General features: G+C 36.5%; 1 protein-coding gene across 2 annotated transcripts in view; it reads right to left on the bottom strand.

Annotated features, from left to right (window-relative positions):
- Positions 1–23,045, bottom strand: part of LOC142352256 (serine/threonine-protein kinase Nek9-like) — a 148,658-nt gene that overhangs the window by 6,656 nt on the left and 118,957 nt on the right. For both annotated transcript variants that reach the window (XM_075404734.1, XM_075404733.1), the window contains 2 exons: positions 21,101–21,198; positions 12,398–12,571 (listed from right to left, as the gene is read on the bottom strand). In XM_075404734.1, coding sequence (XP_075260849.1) covers positions 12,398–12,571; positions 21,101–21,198 — 272 coding nt within the window. The remainder of the gene's footprint in view (positions 1–12,397; positions 12,572–21,100; positions 21,199–23,045) is intronic.

Raw genomic sequence — 23,045 nt, 5'->3', positions numbered from 1 at the left:
TAAAACATTAAGGGCCCCGAAGTTTATTCGGGTTAAATGGGAACATTATTAGGCAAAAAAGACAAATGTTCAGTCTGATGCGTTCACTTGATACGTCGACAAATGCTTTTCAAGCGCTTGTGCAGATAACTATTGCAGTAAACATAAAACAAACAAGAAACACTAAAATGAAGAACATACAAAACTTCGCTCGCATCAGTCAGGTATTTTGTCAAGGTTCTCAAAACTGCTGACTCGAGAACAGAAACGAACTGAGCAACTATCTGAGGTGTAATGACAGCCAAGCTGAGCAAACATACACAGAAAAGAGAAAAAGTGACTTTGTGTTTCTCATTTTTTCGTCTTTTTCTTTTTACGTCTCTTTTCCTTTTGACCCGACTTTGCACAGACGACATAGAACTGGTTCCGGATTCCCCAGCGTCGGCATCTTCGTCAAGTTGTCCTTCATTACTTAAGCTTCCCCGTCTCATATCACCCGGAGCAGTTTCACATTGCGAAGACTGGAAAAGCATGCTCGCAAACCTGACCCTGGCTATTATTTCCAAAGGGTTCAGCCAACTTCCCCGCTTATTTAGATGGGTTTCTGGGTTACCCGCTAGTGTACTATCACTCGAACTGTATGCACCTTGCGCATACTGTTCCATATCTCCGGGCCAATTACCGTGAGATAGTTTGGGAACCCTCTGAAGCACTTCTGGACCGCTAATACAGGTTAAGGACCTCGATTGCAAGTCCGGAATAGATAGCTGGATTTCGTCTGAATCGAATCCCTGGTCATTTCTGATGTTAATCAAACCAACTAGGTTGTTCAGTCGATGAAGCTGGTATACAGCCGAATCTGTGGTTGAGTTCGGTGATTCAGGAGTCGTGATTTTGGAGCTGGCTACCGTAGAAGAGTTCACGTCCATCGATAATGGCTTAGATTTAGATCGACTCGTCGGATCCATAATTGGGATTGATTCTGATCTTTGAATTGATGCTGAAAATAAATATGATGAACATTCTGTGTTGTCGTAAACCTCGACCGAGGTGAATTTCTCTCTTTGTTCTTCAACGTCAACTGCGATTTGAGCTGAAGAGATATTTGAGCAATTATGAGAAGAAATTCGCACGTCGGATTGATGAGAATCGTCAAAAGAACCTCCAACATCCGTTTGATTACGATCTTTACCGATGACGTGTCTATCTGAGAAAGAACAGTCCTCAATGACAATTTTGGGAATAGAAAGGGGAAGATTTGTTATTACAGGATCTATTGCTTGATTTGGTTCCTGTGAAGACATTCTTCTGGGTGAAGTTGTCCATGAGTTGCCAGATTCTCTGATGCAAATTCCATGACTTGTATTTTGACCTCTGTGGCTATCTGGAGCACTTTCCCGACCAGAACTCACAACTTTCTTGTGAAGCACTTTCCAGTCGCGAAAGGGTGCCAAAAATGAGTGGGTGAAAAATTTTGAAGTGCCCGAATAAGCAACCGCTATTGACAAAATGCTACCAATGAACAAAAATAAATGAAGCACAAACATGTAAAAGATCTCCTTATCTCCCAAAAAATTGAAAACAGTATTTTTGGAACAAGCTAGTATAAATGGCGAATTAACAAACAATGACAAACTAGCTAAAATTAGCAAAAATCTTTTTAAGGTGACTGGATTAAACAGTCTGGCGTAAAAATGTTTCTTTTTAACAGCAACGTATCGATTAAAACTGACAACTAGAGTAAAAATTAAAGATAGCGTTGTCATAAACGGTACTGAGAAACGATCTACAGAACAGATGGCCAGTTCATATTTGACAATATTGAAAAAGAGAATGAAATGTTTTATCAAAGATACAATAGAGGATAAAATGCCGATTGATAAGTAGAAGCAAATTAAGACCTCATTAGCTAAAATTTTCCTCTTTTTAATTGAAAGCAGGTAAATAAATAGGGAAGATAAAATCAATGTTAAAAGACATATAAAAACTTTAATACTAAACACCAAATTATCATAAAAGAGTTCCCAAAACTCAAAAAAGCTGACAACAAAACTTGTCAGCATTTCAAACATTAATAAATGGAACTGAAACAAGTTTTTATCATTGAAGCATCAGAAGTAAAAAGTAATTAAAACAAGTACCAACTTCCCAAGTGTCGATTGGCCAGAAAAATCTAAATTATCAACTACTTACCGGATGAAAAAAAACGAATAAAACTAAATACGGCGAGAAGCAAAAAAAATTAAAACGACAAAATAACGCGCGCGAAGATTGAGCGTAGTATTAGAATCCTCCACAGCAAATCAATAATTTATCAAATTAAGATTCTAGGAGAAATTTTGATCTTAAGTTTGAAATAAAACAGACTGCTCAATTGAATCTGTGCAGAAACTTCCAACAATTCCACTTAAGCAGCTTAAAAACTAAAAATTAAAACAACGAAACGACACAAATTATTAGCGGTTAATTGTGCAAAAACAAAAATCTGATACAGGCAATTATAAAGTCATATATTGTGAAAGCATAAACTTTTTTGCAAAATCAAAGTGTACAGAAGCACATCACCGGGACTCAAATTGGAACAAAAAGAACTTCAGGCAGGATTGTGAGAAAATAGGAGAGATTGATTTCCTAGACCTGCACTTAATTCAAAAACAAAGAATACAGGGATAAGAATCGGGACATGCCATAACTTATTAAACAGTGTTTTTGGCGGGAGTATAATTGCACTGGTTTAAGTTAACGGCGCAACATGTTTGAGGCTACGATCGAGTAAGAAAGATTGGAAATCATTGACAGCAAGCAAATTCGCAAATCAAGAGATTGCGAACGCAAGCAAAGCAAAGACATCGCGAATCTGCTTTTTCATTACGGTTTGGTAGTGAACAATAGGTGCATAACGTCATCCAGTCACTTAACGCCAAAAAACCTCGAGGCATCTGTGTCATTCCTGCCTGGTCTCAAAAAGACGGAGCAAAATATATTATTCCTCATTTTACGATGCTCTTGAACAGCTTTATCGATCAATGTGTTTTTACCTCTGAATTTAAAAGGGCGTTTGTTACTCCAGTCTGCAACAAAGATGGGAGAGAAAATCATGAGAACTAAAGACCAATTTCTTTTGTGCACTATCAAAAGTATTGGAAAAGGTACTTACAAGATGCGCACTCATTTACATCATAGAAACCGAATGTTATCTTACTGGTAACAATGAATGTGTTAACAGCACTTCCTGACCTCTCAAAATCATTTGACTCAATCAAACAAGATGTGTTGTAAAGAAAATCGGGACCTAAGCCCAGGACAAAAAAATCGGTACAAATGATAGGCGTTTTCACGAAGAAGGGGCTTAAAAAGCACTTTGACCAAAAAAGCCTGAATTTAACCTCCAGTAGGACAGAGTACACAAATTTCCACAATCGATCAAAAATAAGATTTGATTATCGACAATCAGAATTAATGGCTAAACCATACAACTAAAACCTTCTTTTTTTACTTGGGCGTCTTTCTCGATAAAAATACTGACTTTCAAGAAGTGAAAAATCTGTTAAGAAAAAAGGGCATGTGGAAAAAGGACTATTAATGCAAAAAAAAGATTTCAATTATAATGTATTTATTTAAAATCTTCTCAAAACATAGCCGGTAAATTGCCGGAAAAAAGCCGCCCTTGATGCGCTTGATGCACATCGGGATTGAAACAGAAAAAGAAAAGAAGAGATAAATTGACAAAATTTTATATTTTTTTTTCAGTGTCAAAAAGTGTTCTAAGTTTGGCTTGCAGTTTCGGGTGGATTCTAAAACTATACTTAATTCAGCTTCCAAACTGAAAGCTAACAAGCCTAATACCAATTTCAACTAACAAACAATCTAATGAACTTTGATAACATAATTCTCAGTGACTTAATAACGGGGTTTTATTGGTTTATCCGGTCTCTTTTCATTTTGCTCTTTTGAACATGACTGTATTTACCATCTTGCGTAATTCATTGAGTGAATGAAATTAAAACCATTCAGTTCAAACAAAGAGTGAGGTAAAGCAGAAGTCAAACGTGAAAGTCGTGACTTACGTAAAACGAAAAACGTGATCAAAAGTAAAGCCAATTTAAAAAAAAGGAGAGCGCCAAAATAATAGCCAATTGAGAGGGGGACGCAAACGACGAGAATCTCCTCCTGATTTTCATAATCTGAACACTCAAACAATGAAATACCATCAGAAGCTAATTTAATTTCCGAATTCTCTAACTAACGTCTTTAAATTCATTGAGGATACCATATTAAATTGAGAGATGAGTTATGGGTAAATGCTAATCTCCGTTTTTAATCCGCAATTAAGAACGCAAGGGAATGTAATGCAATCATTCAGCAAAAAAAAATTATTTTTGCCTCATTAATAACATTAACATGCCGAAATTAGTGATGCTATTGACGAGAATTGCTGACAAAATTTCTTGTATTTAGTTCTCGTGAAACAATTCGTCTCAACCCTGACTGTGATTTGACAAGAAAACAATATTGGCACCAAAGAAGTTTAAAAAATTATCAAAACCTAGGCTTAGATATACATAACCTGGAAAATAAGAATTAAAAAAAAATTGTAATAGAAAACAAATCCCTGAAACTTGAACTAATAAACATTTTCAACAACAAAAGTTTAATTATGCCGCAGCACCATTTAAATGCCAAAAGTTACGGAATATTTTTTAAAAAACTCGCCTCCGAAATCTTGTATTTCCAAAATCACCAGGAACAATAAGAAGAATCTATAGAACTATTCACATTGAGCGCGCTTAAGAACTTGTGGTAATAGCATATCACAAAACAAACATCAGAGCAGTAAACTAATATTTCCATACATGCAGTACAGATTTACCATTTGTTCATTATGATGAATCAATCGTCCAACGATTGAATAGTACAGTGACAGGTAGCTGACCTTAGCTGCAGCTAGAACACTGGCAGTGAACTGACCAAGCGTAGTTCTGCCCTACCGTTTAAATCGAATACTTATCACCTAATTTTTTCTTCACCTAAGCGAATCTCGTTAGTTGTCTCGAAAAGCGTAAAACATAGCGCAGTCAGACTCAAAAGGACATACGAAACTGGATCTTGAACCATTCTGAGAAAAACCCAGTAGCAACCCTCCCATTCTATGGGAGAAAAAGAAAAGTCAATTTAAAATGGCCCTCATGGCAAAGACAAATATAATACTTGACGAAATCCTCAGAGAGAGAGAGAGAGAGAGAGAGAGATAGATAGAGAGAGAGAGAGAGAGAGAGAGAGAGAGAGAGAGACTGACTCCACATACCCCCGAACCTGTGGAAGAAGAAGAAGAAGCAGTTCATAATCCAACCCAATTAAAAGAAATGGAAAGACAAACAAGGTACCACTAGGCAATAGCTAAATAGAAAAACGAATGCGACAACCTAGACGAATAGATGTCCTCTGCAACGACCAGTCATGGGACATGGCAAATCGGAAAGCCGCATGACTATTTTACCTTAGCCTTGGAATCGAATTACAAAAAATGCATGCGAGAAAATTCCTCCACACAAACCGAGAGCAAAACTACTCGAAATATGGGGTGAACTAGAATTAACATTCATCCGCCCATGAAATGTCATCTTTGCCAAATACCTGCTTTTGAGTCAAACAACAACGCGGAGAGACATTGGAGCAATCCCATTCAGCATTAAGGTCTCTGGCAGAAGATTGTCAACTAGCACACGAATTGTTACGAGACATTTATCGAAAATATGATCGGTCAATAAATTCAAAAGGAGCTACTAGAGAACATCCTAACCCTAACTCCAGAGAAAGCACTACAATAAGCAGTGACTATAGAGCTCAGAATAAGAAGTCAGCTGGCCATCCAATCAAAACACCCGTCAAAGGTATGTAGATCAAACCTAAATAGCCAACAATCCCAATGAAGTCGACAACCAAAGTATCGAACAATTATCCGGAGGCATCAATATGATCTCACTAGACCCCAAACTCCATTCGAGGTACGAATATTCTGCAGAAGAATATACGGTAAACACGATGGATTCAACCGATGACCCAACAACACCGTCCGAACTATATATACAATACGGATATATACATATTTTGGTTCATGGTCAATTCGGGGAGTTCAACCAGCATTGTGACCGAAGAGATGGCAGAAGACATAGAAAAAAGAGATAGCAAAACGTGGTGGAGCCAGAAAACAAATCCAATACAGCTACGAAGTTAAACCAACAACCCGATCAAGAACTTGGGAACACATTATTGCGACATTGAGTGCCACGGATGGAAAGAAGGACGGGCAGACATCATAGTGGTACCCAATAAACATAAAGCCATAGTCGGGAAAGGCCTATTCAAGCCTCTGTGTATCCACCTCAAGCAATACGACTCCACAAAATCAGAAGGTAAGAACATTAACTCCATCGACTTACACTCAGCGTGCCCAATCAAAAGAGAAGTAGCGACAAAAAGCAAAAAAACTAACAACCCGAATAGGACGGTCATAAAATCATAAGGCAAAATCAATTTAAAAACAATTATACCCCTGTCCATCAAAGAGGAAGGCGTATCCCCCATCACCTAGAAGAACAATTGGAAGAAGAACAAAAAACTCAACAGAACAACAGCCACATAACCAAATTAGAGAAATGTAGTGACGAAATTGACATCTCTGATAGTCATTACAGTCAAATAAGACAAGGCAATAAAAAAAGCAATGGACTCAAAAACAATCAAAAAAGCAATCCATAAAAACACATACCCAATGCACAACATCGACTGCGTCATGGATCGTATCGCACAGACAATCACACAATCGTCCCACGAAGGAGGGATATTATCGTCAACAACTGATCTACGTTACGCATACAGCCAACAACCACTAGTTGCAGAAACTGCAAAACAATGTAACATTAATATAATGGGCGGAAAAACTTCAAAACTGGATTTTACGGCCTTACAGACATACAGCCAGAAATTCGAAAAGCTATCGACAACACATTATTGCACTTGACAAATACATATAGTTTCTTGGATAACAACAAAAGTGACAGGATGAGGCATAGACAATAAAAAAACTATTCAAATGCCTACACAGACTAACGAAGGAAACCTAGCAACAAAAATCGGTAAATGTCACTTTGCCAAAAACAAAATCATTTGGCTCGGTTACGAAATAAGCAAAAAAAGGTATTCAACCAATCGTCTCGAAAACACAGGCAATTTTAAACGTAAAACCACCTACGACTGATAAAGAACTCAAGTCATTATTAGAAAGCGCACATCAACACAAACAACTCATATCTAATCTAGCCACCCTTTGCCGAGACTTCAGAGATTTACTCCAAAAAGAAATTTGAACAGAAAAACATCAACCAATTTAAAAGTATCAAAAAGAGTGTTCGGATGTTAACTGAAATTATACATTACAGCATAAAACGTAAGACTAGAGTCGAAAAGGACACCTAAAGAGCAGGACTGGGAGCAGTACTGAACACGAAACACATAACGGCTGGGAGACCATATCTTACGCCTCCAGATTCTTGAATAAAGCAGAAGAAAAATATAGCTAAAACAAGCTGGAACTTCTAGGAACGTTTGGGTGATCAAACACTTCGAAAATTACCTATACGAACACCACTTTACCGTTAAAATGGACCATAGAGCACTCCTATCAATCATTAAATAACGAACACATAAAATTCATCAAAGCCTACTAACCTGATGGTATGACAGAATCATCCCATTCCATTTGAACATCGAACACATAGAAATGACTGAAATTGGATTAGAGGATGCCAAATCGATGTCATACGTGTAACATTACAAATCATAAGAAAAAGAGGGAGAACGAAAAACGACAAACATTAAAAACAAAACAAACACAACCCACAATACAAACACAAGTTTTACGAACCAACCGTTTAACGAAAACAAAGGTAAGAAGACTAAACCATTGGAATCGTTCGACAACTCCAACAATAAACAATATCACGTGGGATCGTCATACGATTCCACCAATAAAATTTCCTTACAAATCAAGCGACGTAGAGGCAAACAAAAAACGCTGGTAAAATCAGCGAACGAATCAACATTACTACACAGCAATAGCCACGAACACGTCATAAAGACAAACCAACCACAAAAGATAGTAATAACATCCTATGCAGAGGACAAAATTACAAAAACACGAAGTATGCGAGACAAAACAATGACGTCATGAAAAATAGACAAGACACACAACACACGATAACAAAAGCGCACTTTTCGATTTCTATTTCCTCCACACAGCAGCCTAATTTTGTTAAAAAAAACAGTTTACACACCGCAAATGTATAATTGAAACACAGAACAAAATAACTTTACCAGCAAGTCCCCACCAACCGAAAGACCCTACTCAATGAGAAATTACCTGAGATCAATTCTAAAAACAACAATCAATGACCCAGAAGAACAACAAGTATCAACACTCCGCCATGATGTGTTCAACACACAAATAATTGCAGCAATGATAAACCGGGAAAATGTACTTCGTGAAGTGAGAGATTGCATACTCATAGGAGACGAGAGGAGATGCAAACAGCTCATAAAACAGATCCACGCAAAATGAAGGAGCCTCGGTCTGAACAATGGTTGCTTCTTCCTTGACAACAAGTTGGCTATCTCCAACGCTATGATGGAATTGCGAAGATCCATTCGAAAAAGAGACACTCGATCGTCAATATCATCCCAGAACATAAAATCGAACCTCTCAAAAGTAAACAAGATCAAAATCCTTCACCTGAAAAGCTACCAGCCAACGCCCGAAAAGGGAACACCAAAGAGGAGGAAAGAGTCAACCGCCTCATCAGAGGAGTCCGACCGAGAACAATATGAAGTACATGAGACTGACGAGAGTCAAGAAGTTGATGCTATAAATTTGTCCAAACGACGATGCTCGAGAACGAAGAAGACCACACGTTGGGGAGACACAACAGAACTTGACTTCCTCAATGACTCATATTGGACGATGAACCCCTCCAAAAAAGAGACAAGCTGCAAACGTCGCATCTTTCTGCCCACCAAAGGACATCACACGCGCTCCTGCTTCTCCAACTCGAAGCACTACCCCGTTCTTCAGCCCCACCCGGAAGAGACAACAAGGGCAACCACCAATATATTGCACAATGATCAAATGGGTACAACTTCTGGCAATGTCAACGCGAGATTCGCAGAGGACCAACAATGAAAGATATCTAAATCCTCAAGAGTACTAACCCCAAAAAATTTGAAAGTGCACAAAAACATAAAAAACTTTACTTTCTCCCCGAGCCATCAAAACTCGGACTTAACCTATTTTTTCTGTTTATCTAGTATTGCAAATTCAATTGTACACTTTGTTTGTATAGCATAGTACCTCAACAAGTGCCTATCATTTATTTTCCTTAAATTCTCTCCCTAAAGGGGATAAGTTTGGTACTAACGTACAAAACTACTACCATCAGTGCACTAAATTAATACTTACATACATGCTGCACATATCTAATATTTGTTCATTACATTGAATCAATTGTCCGACGGTTGAATAGAACAGTGACGGGTAGCTGATTGCACGATTTGACTGCAGCTAGACCACTAGCAGTGAACTGAACAAGCCCAGTTCTGCCTTAACGTTTGAATTCAATACTTGTCACTGAACTTGTTCTTCTGCGAATCTCGTTAGTTGTCTCCAATAGCGTACAAAAGAACTGATATGATAAGTTTGGAAACCATTGAGAAACAAAGTGACAAAACGGCAAAAAAAAACAAAATATTGGGCAAAGGTCATAATCTAAATGAAAATCAGCGTTGACAATTTAAAAGGAACAATATACTACAGCGCTTACTTCCAACATCGAATAACTTTAGAAGTCTTTTATTGATTCCACTAAGTTCAATGGACAGGAAAAAAAGGCAACATTCTGAAAATTTCCGAAATATTTCAAATAGTGTCAACAAAAAACATTAGCTAAAAACCAGGAAAGGAAATAAAAGTAAAATCTAAAATTGGAAGACACATTAAACCTTTTAAAATTTAGACCAAGCAACAAGACCTCAACAAATTCAATAAACGGTTAGTTATCAAATGAAAACATTGCATAGAATCCGTTGATATGCCTTACAAGCCAACCATACAGACTGTCATTAAATAACGACAAAAAAGTATAAAATCAAGTTTTTTAGAAATAAATTTTGTGTCAAAGTTATGATGAAAGCAGACTCTGCACACAAAACCTTAATCATGCCTATTTATTCGGCTTTAGCAACTAGCGTGATACTAGAGAACTAACAAGTGATAAGGCAACAAAATTAAAAAATTTATCTTAAAATTTATGACAAATAATGGACGCGAATTAATGAAAACCATTATCTTACAACTGGAAATCTTTATTGAGCACACTAATTCCTCATTAGAACATAACCAACTAAACGTCGGAGGAACTGCTCTCGAACGACTAGTGGGAGCTCTAATCAATTGCAAACTGCTTCAGTCGGGGGGGGGGCGGTGGGGAGGGGGAGCCTAAATGGGACTAAGAAGTTCAATTGCGGGTTTCAAATAACCAAATTATAAGATTCAAAGTGAAAAATGGCACCACTTTCGGCGTACTTATCATTTGACTTTTGATATTAAATTGCCGCCAATTGAGTTCAGCTGCTTGAAATCGTGATTGAGAGAGACTTTTAGATCACGCGAAACGCAAAAATTCAAGGGCATAAAAGTCGATCGAAAAGTCAAAACCGTCAAGCAAAAATTTGGCGAAAAAAGACACACAAGTTTACAATAATTGCTATGAACGTCGTTCAAGATCAATTAAAAAGAAACATGAACTGTTATTAATGAGGGCGAATACTACGAACGCAAAAATTCTCTATAAAAACAGGCAATACACAAATGTTGCAGGCAGATACCTGCCATTGATGCACTTGACGTACAAGGTAACTGAAACAGAGAAAAACGACGAAGGGATAGAAACAGACAGAAATGTCCAAAAGTGCTCTAACCTGGTGTTCAGTTTCAGTTAGATTATCAAACAATACTTAATAAAGCTTCTAAATTGCTAAACAATTAAACTTAATACTAATGTTACATCGTAAGGCTCTAATGGGCCTCAATAGCACTACGACTTGAATTATGACATAATGAGAGAGCTTCATCGGTTTATCCCCTTTCTTTTGATTTCACCCTTTTGATATTGACCGTATTCACTACATTGCGTAATTCAATGAGTGAAATAATTTAAAAGCCATTGAGTTGAAACAGTGAGCGAGATAAGTCAAGATTGAAACGTGAAAATTGTGACTCATGTAAAACAAAAAAAGTAATCAAAAGGTAAAACGAAGTAAAAAAAGAGCGCCTGAGGCTGACGGTAGCCATTAAAAATTCACTTGTTTGTTGAAGACCTAACTGTCAAAGTCATTCAAAGCATCAGCAATAAACTCAAAACGATTCATCAGATCAAGTTATGCCACATTAGAAACAGATGAAAGCTGTCATTAATGCGATTAACAGTTAAGACAACAAAAATGACACCAAAAACGAGCGCACTCAGAAATTCATTATGGCCACTCAGAAACATATTATGGCCACAGATGGAGTCAAAGTCATAACACAAACATCTATAAGATAATTGCAACTAGGCACAAATAGAACATACGTTACTTTTTAATAGCACCTAAGAAAGAACAAAAAAATGGAAGTAACATAACCCTCGAAATTGCCCCTCAAAAACCGAAATTTGATCAAACCAATTTCTATATCCACGTCAAATGCAGCTGTGAAAAATCCGAATTCAAAACTATTCTCAATTTTTGACCCTTTAGTACTCCAGCGTGATTAACATAACAACTGCGATCTGACTTCACGCTGACATCGAAAAGTCGAAAAAAATGTGACCACGTCTTTCAAAAAAAAAGACAGCTCACCAATACAAGCCGAAACCTTTGAATTGGAAAAAATAGAAGCGCTATAGAAGTCGGCTGAGAAGATGAAGATGTCTATAAACAAGAAAAACTTTTAATATTAAAAGTAGCTAGCCAAACAGTTGTTTTAAAATTCGCCAGAGAAAATAAATTTATCGTGTAATTTTTCAGCACTAAAATTTTTCAAATAACAAGAGGGACAATTAGGCTGCCTTTTTTAATGACAAATTAAGCTCGGCCATTTTAGGCGGAAAAGACAATGGAGTTCAAGCCGATTCGGAAATAGACTTCTTAGACCAACTTCTAACCCCCCCCACCACCAACTAAGTGGGTACAAATTATTGACACCCAATTAGAATTAAAACCTATATAATGGGCGTGGCATACGGCTTAGTAAAGATAGCACAAATAAAATTATCAAAATTTATTTTTTGGGCAGTTTGTGTTTACAAATTAAGTAGAATTAACTTACACGTAAGTTCTCTGTGCGCAGTCGTTCAATCTCTTTAGTAAGATCGAGAGTGACTTGAAGAATTGCTCCTTTAGTTGATTTGCGTGACAACTGACTGAAATCGCCGACACCTTTCTCATGACTTTGTATCCTCTCCTTTTCATCGACTGCTATAAACTCCGCACTTTCCATTTCCTAAAAAAAGCAATTCTTGACAATTAGACGTACCAGTGATTTTCTTGACTCAAAATGACATCCATTAGAACTTCGCTGAATTTTTTAGCGAGTGACTATCGCTGGATTTGAAAATTCATTCTTCAATTGCGACAATGAAAATATCAAAATCGTCATCCGAAGAAAAAACGAAGAGAACAAACAACGAGTCTGAAACTCAAAGCGAAAAAGATGGTCAGAATAAGGAAACAAAAACATAGCAGGACAAATCCTGACATACAATTCAAAGAAATTTCATTGATTAAACAAAAAAAAAAACTAGACCTAGAAGGGACTACGATTGGATTAAAACTACCGGCGAGGAAACGAATTTTTATTCAAACACTATTTTCTCGTTCTACTGTTTCGACTTGAACGAAATCATCACTTCAATTTGACTTCAAAAATCATGAAAATGTGTGAACAGATTTAAAGAACAGACAGCAGCGCTTCAATACAATTCAAATTCTTTGCATTGTAAAAAGATTCCAGGACAAATCCTGAATCACGATTCATACATAGCCGCCGTTAAAATTGCAACGATTGAAAGGAGAAATAAAAAGAAAAATCAGCCTAATTTCGTGTCAAAAAGTGTTCTGATTTGGTTTGCAGTACAATTACGTTCGATAAACAAGGTGAATTCAGCCTACGTAATGTTGATAAGTTGATGCACTCAGTATTTAAACATCATATCTTTGTGCCCGGGTTTGATTGGTTCATCCCGTTTCTTTTGATTTTTTAACTTGGACGTACTTGCTGGATTTACTCTAAATTTCATTCAATTGAAGCAGTACGTGACGTAGGTCAGCAGTTCAAAAGTCAAAGATGAAAGTGGTGACCTATGTAAAAAATGAAAAAGGTATGTAAACATAAACCGACTAATGTCGGAAGAACTACTCTCAAATGACAGGCGGGTGGAAAAACATTTGACCCCACCGGTATTCGAACCATTGACCTCCCTCTTCATAACCATATGCACTGCCGACTGTGCGATTTGGCCCCTATAGTAGCTATGCTGCAACAGACTTTATATTAGCAACAGGCTTTACTTCGGAGTGAGAGCAATAGAGATCACTCAAAAATGAAGAACGAAAGCGTGAAAAAGTCACTTGAGAATTCAAAATCTTCTAGAAGAAAAGCGCAAAATGGTCAAGCAACAAAATTGCATAGAAAAAGAACAACACGTTTACAATAATTGCTATGAACTTCGTTCAAGAGCAATTAAAAACGAAAAAATAACCTATGTAAAAACAAAATTATTGAATTTAAAAACATAGCAGTATAAGTCCTGAACCAAAGTTCGAAAAATTTTCATTGTTCAAACAAAAAACGAGCTACAATTGCCTGAGTATGGACTGGAAAATCCATTTAGAAAAAAGAAAATGTCTAGAAAAACAGTAAACACATAACTGACTAACGGCGGGAGATTGCTATCAAACAAGGATGTTGCACGATGACGCCAAGAGGGCTGGATTACGGACGGAACGATGTGCGGATTGGGGAGCGCGGATGAAGTGGGAGGTGGTCAAACTCAGCCCTTCACGCCAGGAATTTATTTATATCTCCAAAACAGTTTCAGCAAATCTGGGTCGATTCTAAAGGCCAGAGGCCTAAGATAATTGCTATGAACTTTGTTTGACAGCAATTAACAAGTCAAATTAAAGAAACGTAAACAAAAATCCACAATTGAGAAATTTTCTGTTAAAATACTGTTTTCTGACTCTACTGTAAATTGTGTGCGAAAATTTGATACCGCAAAACTACTAGCTTTCTCGCTCCACTTCTTGTTTCGGACTGACAAATGAACACTCCAATTTGACTTCGAAAATAAACAAAATGTGTTACCAGCTCTTAAAAAAACAATAAAAAACAAATTGTGACTTGTAAGAAATTCTTTGAATCGTAAAAAAGGGAGCGCCTAAATAACTGAATTTGAGAGACTAACGGTGGCTATTAAACAATGGGGGCTAAATCGAGAGGGGATTGTTAGACAAATAGTAGACAGTACGGAAAATTGCCTGAACAAGAAAGACGAACATGGCTAATTAAATGGCTATGAAGTTTGGAGCAATTGGACAGTCAAATTCTCGCACAAGACAACTTTGTTCAATCACTGTTCTCTAAGTCTACATAAAAAAAAGTCACACGACAAAAACGATCAAGCGAAAAGTTGTTTTTAAAGTAACTAAAATTACCAATAGTTACAAACTAGATTCATCATTATTTAATCACAAAAGCAGAGTGATCTGTCGACACGCAGAATAAGAGACCAGAAACCAAATAGAAAAACAAGATCAATCAAAAGTTTAAAAAGCTTGCCAATATTTGTAAACAACGTGGTTAAAATTAAACAACATAGCTGGCAGATTGCCAGAAAATAGCCGCAATAGCCTAATAGATCTGCAGTTTCATAAAACAGTAAAAAAAGACAGACAAAAAATAGTCTTTTTATTGAAGGCCGATATGTCATATTTTGATTAAAAATCTGTACAAGTTTTTGCTGCCTCTATTAGCTGCTCTCTAATAACCTTCATTTAGAGTGACACACACCCATTTGACCTTATCTCTGTGAATTAAAGTAATTAAAGTCAATTTCAAAGCGAGGAAGTCATTTTTGTGAGTGAAGTAAGTCAAGTGTGATCAAAAACTTAATCACGTAAACGAACAAAAGAAAGTCGCTCCACTAAGAGCGAAAAATGACGTCGCGCACGCACTTCAGTTAAAATTGCATGAACGAATGAACAAAAAGCAGATTTGAAGTGGTTTTGACGTCATATTGTCGTAACAAAAATCGCAACGACGAAATAAAAAACATAGCAGGACAACTCCTGACGTACAATTCAAAGAATTGTCATTGACTAAACAAAAACTAGACCTAGAACGGACTATTAGTGAATTGGGAAAACCATTTCTAAAAATCAGATTAAAAAAATAAAAAAACAGAATATCAATGTCAAAATGCCGCATGTGTACAAAAAAACCACTAGCGAGAAAGGATAATTTGGTTGAAACAAAAAACTAGGACTGAAATGAAATATGAATGGATTGGGAAACCCATTTAGAAAAAAATCCGATCCAAAAAATAAAAAAAAACAGTAAAAATCAAATTGAAACTTCCGCATCTGAACAAAAAACCAGTAACGAGAAAGCGAAATTTTGTTCAAACACCGTTTTCTCACTCTACCTTAAATATAGAGCGAATTATTTCAGGCCGCAAAACCACTTGCTTTTTCCCTCCACGTCCTGTTTCGGCGTGACCAAAACCACTACACCAATTTGACTTCAAAAATCATGAAAATGTGTGAACAGATCTTTAAAAGACAGCGCCCCAATACAATTCAAATTCTTTGAATTGTAAAAACCAAGAGGAGGCCAATAATAGCCCCAGCTATCGCTGTGCGGCAACTAAAAAAAGCTCAATATGAAGTCAATAAAAAAAGCTGCAATTAAATTTGGTTAATCAGAAAGCACACTAAACGAGTCATTAGAGAACAAGGGCGCATTACAGGGGTTGAAAACCTTATATGAATGGAGACCTTTACACTGATTCAATTATTACCAATTAGTATTAAATCCATAAAGTGTACCCATAAAGCGTAAAAAATTTTCTGAAAAGTCTCTGAGAACCGATTTAGTTTTTCTAGATTCAGCTTTTCGATGATACTATATTTGTTTCTCTCTGCTAAGATAGCGGTCAGCCAAAAATGGCTAAACAAAAAAAGCGCGCTACGTAGATAGAAATTGCATAACATCCTTTTCATTGGGGTTGGAACAACAAAAAAATTCTTGCGAAGAGATAAAAAATGGGTACAGATACGGATAGTAACAATGCTATTTTTAGCTGGATCAAAAATGTTTTCATTTCGAATGATTTTTGAGTATATTTTCTAATTTTAACAAGCTAGAATGCTTTCCATATGCTACCCAAAATGAACGATTGATGGGCCCCGTAGAGACATCGAATGAAACGTTTTATCTTATTCAAAAATTGAAGTTTTACTGTTTGCATGTTTCAATTTTTGAGCTAATTAGTCGACGAGGGAAAGCGGAAACATATGCTAGAGTGAACTATTGTTACAGAGATGTTGCTCGAGAACTGAATGTCCCCTTTGTATCATTGAAGAAATTTAAGGCTGTGAATCAACTAAAAAGATGGAATCCATCCAAATCCGCAAGATATTCGAGAACTTGCCTCTGATTTCAGACGTGCTATAAAGCATACTGAACTCTATTACACAGCCAAACGATTTCAGCACGAGCACGGTTAGTGCTAAAGATATTAAAAATAACCGACTAAACGTCGGAAGGAATTGCTCTCGAACGAATAGTTGTAGCTCTAATCAATTGCAGACAGTCGGGGAGGGGGGGGGGGTAAGGGGGCCTAAATGGGACTAAGAAGTTCAACAGTGAGCTTCAAATAATCACATTAAAGGCTAACATATACCACTATTAAGATTTTAAAAAATGACACCAATTTCGGCACACATTTCATTTGACCTTTAGTATTCAATTGCCGCCAATTGAGATCAACCGCTTGAAATTGAGATTGAGAGAGAATTTTAGATCACGCGAAACGCAAAAAGTCAAGGGCGTAAAAGTCACTCGAAAAGTCAAAATTGTCAAGCGAAAATTTTGCATAAAAAAGACAAACACGTTTACAATAATTGCTATGAACTACGTTCAAGAGCAATTAATCATTTTAACAACGTTTTAAATCAATTATTCAGGATGTATGCGGTTCAACCAATCTGACGATATTCCAGGTCTTGTTGAGTCAAAATTAGTTTTTGAATTGCCTGGTCAAGGCAGAAGATGAACATTCCTTGATGCTCAGCACACCCCACCTTTGTGTACAGAAAGGGTGGATAAAGAAAGACCAGCACTACTACGCAATCATATGTTTCTGTACGCAATAAAAAATTGAGATTTGTGGGAAGGGGTAACTGTTATGAGCATTAAGAACCGCCCTTCACATCATAAATTGATATGTACAGTTTCGGTGAATCGCATACTTGGAGACTAGCAAGGCGTAAGGTCCTAAGAGACTTTAATGCCCTCCGGGGGTAATTGCATTAAACGACATATCATACCTAACACACGTCTTCATATATGTACTGACGAAAACGGCCCTCTAATTCAGCAAAAGAGTCGATTTAATACTATTGATTATTTTGAACTATTATCATTGTTCAGTTAGCCTATCTATCAAAAATGAATCGGGATACAAAATTCAAAAACCCGAAGCATCTAACAAAGGAAATAAAAGTAGTGATATCCTTAAAATAATGATTCATAATTATCTTCTTCCGAACTAGAACGCATTCCGATAGAGTATTAAATGTTTCCTGAGTTCAGCAGGAAAAACCCGGTAGTGATTTATGAGATAACACTGTTATCTTAATGAAAAAGTTGAACAAACGAACAATTATCCGGAGCAGCAAATGAGCTGATGATCTAATCCTGTGGAAGTTTTCATCATTCAATTTTATTTCCGCAGTTTGCAGTGACACTTGAATCCGGCAATCAACAAGGCCTGTTGAATTGAATGTTTTCAAACCCCAAGTATGTTAAAAGAAGTAGTTATTGTAAAATTTTCAATTTTAGAAATGTGACTTTTGTAGCTGTTAATATAGCACCACGACTGACTAGGACGAATTGCTCTCAAACGAAATGCGCGGAGGTTTCGATTGATCGTAGCCGAAAGCGGGCATGATGTCATTACGCGTCTTCAGATGATGTTACCAGAGCCTAATAGTGGACCTATAGTAGCATTACAAGAAGTTGTTTAAAGAAACAGAAATTATGAAACACTATCGTGTCATAGTCTAACAATCAAAATTTTCTGTTTGCAATACAAATCAAGCCAAGGCTTCAATCTTGTGGGCGAAAGAGACAGCAAGCGCAGTAAAATATATTGAACCAAAGTTTATTAATTACAAATTTAGAACCTAGAACGAATAATATGTAACGAAATGTTTTAAAAAAGAACGTTGAAAATAAGAACAGTTTTCAGAGCACATTTCGAGTTTGCTCCGCCCTTCGACGTTGGTCGAAAACATAACCGACTGACGTCAAAGAATTGCTCTCGAACGACCAGTGGAAGCTCTAATCAATAGCAGCTTGATTGACCGGGGGGGGGGGGGGGTAGCTGGAGCTGGAGGAGACTCAGAAGTTCACTAGGGGGCTTCAAATGACGTGACTATCGGCTTTTCATTTGACTTAAAGAATTGGTAAAATGCCTCTAATTGATTTCATCTGCTTACAATTGTGAGTGAGGGCAATTAAAATAATGAAGCAAGCAATCTATCAGCAGAAAAAACCTGTCGAAAACAAATACTTCTTTGAGTCACACAAACATGGGCTACAGAAACGACTTCGACCGGCGTTGGAGAGCAATTGATGGCTCAATACTCAAACAGCAGTCTAATAACAAACACAGCGATAAATAAATATCTAGAGAACATTATATCAAGAATTGTTTACCAATAAAAACATACCCGGCATATTGCCGGAAAATAGCCGCCATTGATTCCCATAACCACGATTGGGATTGAAAGAACAGAAAAAACAATTTAAAAAATTTGAATTGTTTTCCAGAAGTTAGACATACTCCTGTTTTTTAATGAGCGGACAAATAGGCTAGAATCAACGCCAAACAGCATTAGACATGTTAAATAAGAATTATAAGAAGAAAGTTCAAGTAGCGGCCATCTATATTTAGGCTTTATGTGTTTATCCCGTTTCTATTTTTGATTTCGTTATTCGATACTGATTCTGTTCATTTTAGATTGCTTTGCTGAGCAACTGATGTTCAAAATCACTTCGCGCAGAATCAGCGAAGAATGAAACTAGCCTGGAGAAGTCAAAAAGATTTCATGCAAAATGTCGAAAGGCGGCAACATGAGGTAAAACCAAACAATCTTTTATTCGACGAAGCAAAAAGTTTAAAAAATAGGAGAGCTATAATAGCCGGGTGGGAAGATGAGGGCGGCTATTAACAAAACTCTTTTTTTAAATCTGCAAACATGTAAATTAAACTAACCACTTGGTTAATGTTATATGTTAGAAATTTATTAATCAAACATTATTTTTTTCTAAATTATAACAAACTAAGGTTCGGTTTTCGTAAAATAATTTAATAAAAAATATGTTTAAATCCCGCAACCCTTCTGTCTATTGGAACTCTTTCGTGTCCTTTAAGCATTTCCGCTGTAACTTTTTGTTTAAATTTGGTCTTCGACGTTTCTTTTCTAATTGTAATTGGAAGTGTGTTCCATTTTCGAATAAAGTTACGAACAATTGAACCATTACTCCATTTTGACTTACATTTTTGTTCTAAGAAAAGGTTATGGGTTCGTTTGTTTACAATAATAGGCATGTTTTCTAAAAATCTGAAATGTTTATTAGAGCGATTTCTTGTTTGTTGGAGAATATTGAAAAACCTATTTAAAGACACCCGTGTTATTTGGAGCTCTGCTGGAAGAATTTTAGTCTCCAGAAGTAGATCTCTGGCAGTATCGTATTTGGTTTTCATAAAGCAAACTTTTATTCCCCAGTTTATCTGTTTGCTAATTCTGTCAATAGAGTAAGATGGTAAATTTTGAAAAAAAATTGCGCTAAAATCTAAATGAGACAAAACTAGTGATTTAAAAAGATTTACTCTTGTTTTTAGCAGTACCTGATAACGAGCCAAATATAATGATCTGATTGCTGAAGCCATTTTACTGATAACCTTATTTAGTTGATTTTGGTATGTCAGTTCCCTATCAATTATTACAGCTAAATATCTACATTTTTCAGATGCTTCCAATCGGTGTCCCTTGAAATCAACAGTTTCAATGATCGGCAATTTTTCATTCCTGAACACCATTAACTCCGTTTTTTTCTCATTCAAAGTTAACCTGTTTTGTTTCATATATTGATCTGTCTTGTTTAACGTATCTTCAGCTATTAGCTGCAAATTTGCTTCATTCTTTGCATGACATAGAATTGCTGTATCATCGGCAAACTGTAATACATCACAATTCGTTGATACAGCTTCACTGAAATCGTTGACATAAAGTATAAAAATTAGAGGCCCTAAGACAGTTCCCTGAGGAACACCGTGATTTATGACAACCCAATCTGATTTTGCTATCCCATTTTTTACACACTGTTTTCTATCACAAAGGAAAGAGTTTAATAAGATTCTTGCATTTTCTCCAATTCCATACCTTTTTATTTTGTTCATGAAAACATCTATAGATATTGAGTTGAAAGCCTTTGCTAAGTCTAAAAAGAGTGTGACAACAATTTCGTTTTCGTTTTCTCATTTAATGCTAAATAGGAAAAGGAATTGTATTATTCACAGAAAATCATGCAACAGCAAATTTACAAGAAAGAATAACACAGTTGTTTATGCTGCGAATGATCCGTGCGAGTTGCGAGCCATTTCGGTTTATTTATAAACAATAATATATGCAACTATTTTGTCAACAGTCATCAATTTGGTATTAATTTACGAGTACTAACTTTAAGAAGCCAATCGGGGGCAAAACTGCTTTCTCCCAATGACGACTGAGGTTGGCCCCTTTCTCTTGAGTCATCTCCTGGTTTAAAGCCGAATGCACCTTTAACAAACTTAATGGTTACCAAAACTGACGCCACGGCAATTGTTCTAAAACAATAGGTCCTCTATTTTCTAGTCTGCCTGTGATTTTGTAGGGCCTCTGTTGATTTGACCTCCGAAATATGTATACTATGCAACACACAAAATTGAGTTCAACTGTCAAAATTGTAGACTAATTAGAGAGCAATTCAGATCAAGCTAAAATTATGCGTGAAAAAAATCCCCTCCGAAATGAGTCAATCGGGCAGAAAAAAGTATCAGATTTAAAAAAAAAAGTAATCAACAATTAAGAACAAAAACGGATGCATAACTTCGACTTTTGTCAGGAAGTAAGCCGCAATAGGTAAATATTCAACCTGCACAGACTATTCATATTATTTTGGTCACAAGAATGAGGTGAATTTAAGTTGACATTTATACAACAAGATCGCATCAAGGTTCTCGAAACACTAAATTCAAAACAACAGACGTTCCTGTTTATCAAATCCCAATAAAAAATTCTTAGATTTATCTTTCTGATGACGTGATAAACACAGTTGAGTTTTCAAAATTGTACAAAAAAACAGTTTAAGTATCGATGAAGTGCTTATCACGCTTTAGCTTTTGATTGGTTGATAAAAATGGAAAAGAGACAAATATAACACGCAGTAAAATTGTATAATTTCAGTTTTTACCATTACCGCACCTCCGTTCAGTCGCTCGTATCAAGCACCCTTATTAACATAGAAATTAACTTAGCATAAATCAAAACGTTTTTACCTTGTACCCCGCACTTAGGAAAACTTAGCAAAATACTGAACAAAAACCGTACTACAAATATAACAACTCCACAGCCAAACCTCCATAAATAAGGGAGGGAGATGCAACAGATATTCGGAAAGTTTTTATGCATAGATAAACTCTTAACATACTTTTACACGAAAAAATCCTCCCTTTGATTGAATTAAGATTCTGACACTCACATTAAAATGCTACTAATTATAATTAGCCGCATTGCATGAATTGAAACTAGATGGCCAGCACCCGCCAGCATTCAAAATAACGTCACATTCGGCGACAACTCAGACCAAGTAAAATTTATTTATTCCGGAATACAACAACTCTACAACTTAGCAATCTTTACATGGAATCCAACTGGCTTCTACAACACCTTGCCCCAAAACATTAACCAAAGAACAGTAAGTTCCTTTAAGTATCCAACCAAAACAGCCTACACAGAACAATTTCTCACTACATTTATTGATTTAACTTTTTCTCACACACAAACAAACACGAAATCAAACCAAAAACAATGGCAGAGCCAAGCCTTCCATGTCCACCTGCTACGTTTCTCCAGATTAGCAAATGAAAATGAGGACCAATTCGAAGGCCTGCTTCGAGCCAGCATTGCCATATCAAGAATACCTGAAGCCCATCACCAAAGAGCACGATACATTCACATACAACTTGATTGGAATGCACTTTTATCTCCGGCTGCCAGAAGTTACGCGAAACGACCTGGGCAACTAACAACAAGAGCTACGTGATCACTATGTAGGGGCAGATCAAAGAAGACATTAAGAGCTTGACCTACAGTCATGAAACTTTGACCCTATAAAAACAGCCAGACAATTTTCTCATCGAACTTACAAGGGCTCGCGAATCTTTCAATAGTAGACGACGACGACGACGAAGATGCAGGCATAGATCGCACAGTCGAAAGACAACAAAGAATCGGGGAGCAATATATACAAGCCATATCGTTCGAACAAAGTTCTTCAGAAAGAAAAAGACAAAATTGCACTCAACGAGCTGAGCGCAATAAACAAAAGAATAGTTGAAATCAACCAAATACACCGTAAGTATCAC

This window comes from Convolutriloba macropyga, chromosome 13 (assembly GCF_964194025.1).
Source record: "Convolutriloba macropyga chromosome 13, txConMacr16.3, whole genome shotgun sequence".
Lineage (NCBI taxonomy): Eukaryota > Metazoa > Xenacoelomorpha > Acoela > Convolutidae > Convolutriloba > Convolutriloba macropyga.
The sequence above is the reverse complement of the archived record's forward strand: the minus strand, read 5'-3'. Positions and strand labels throughout refer to the sequence as shown.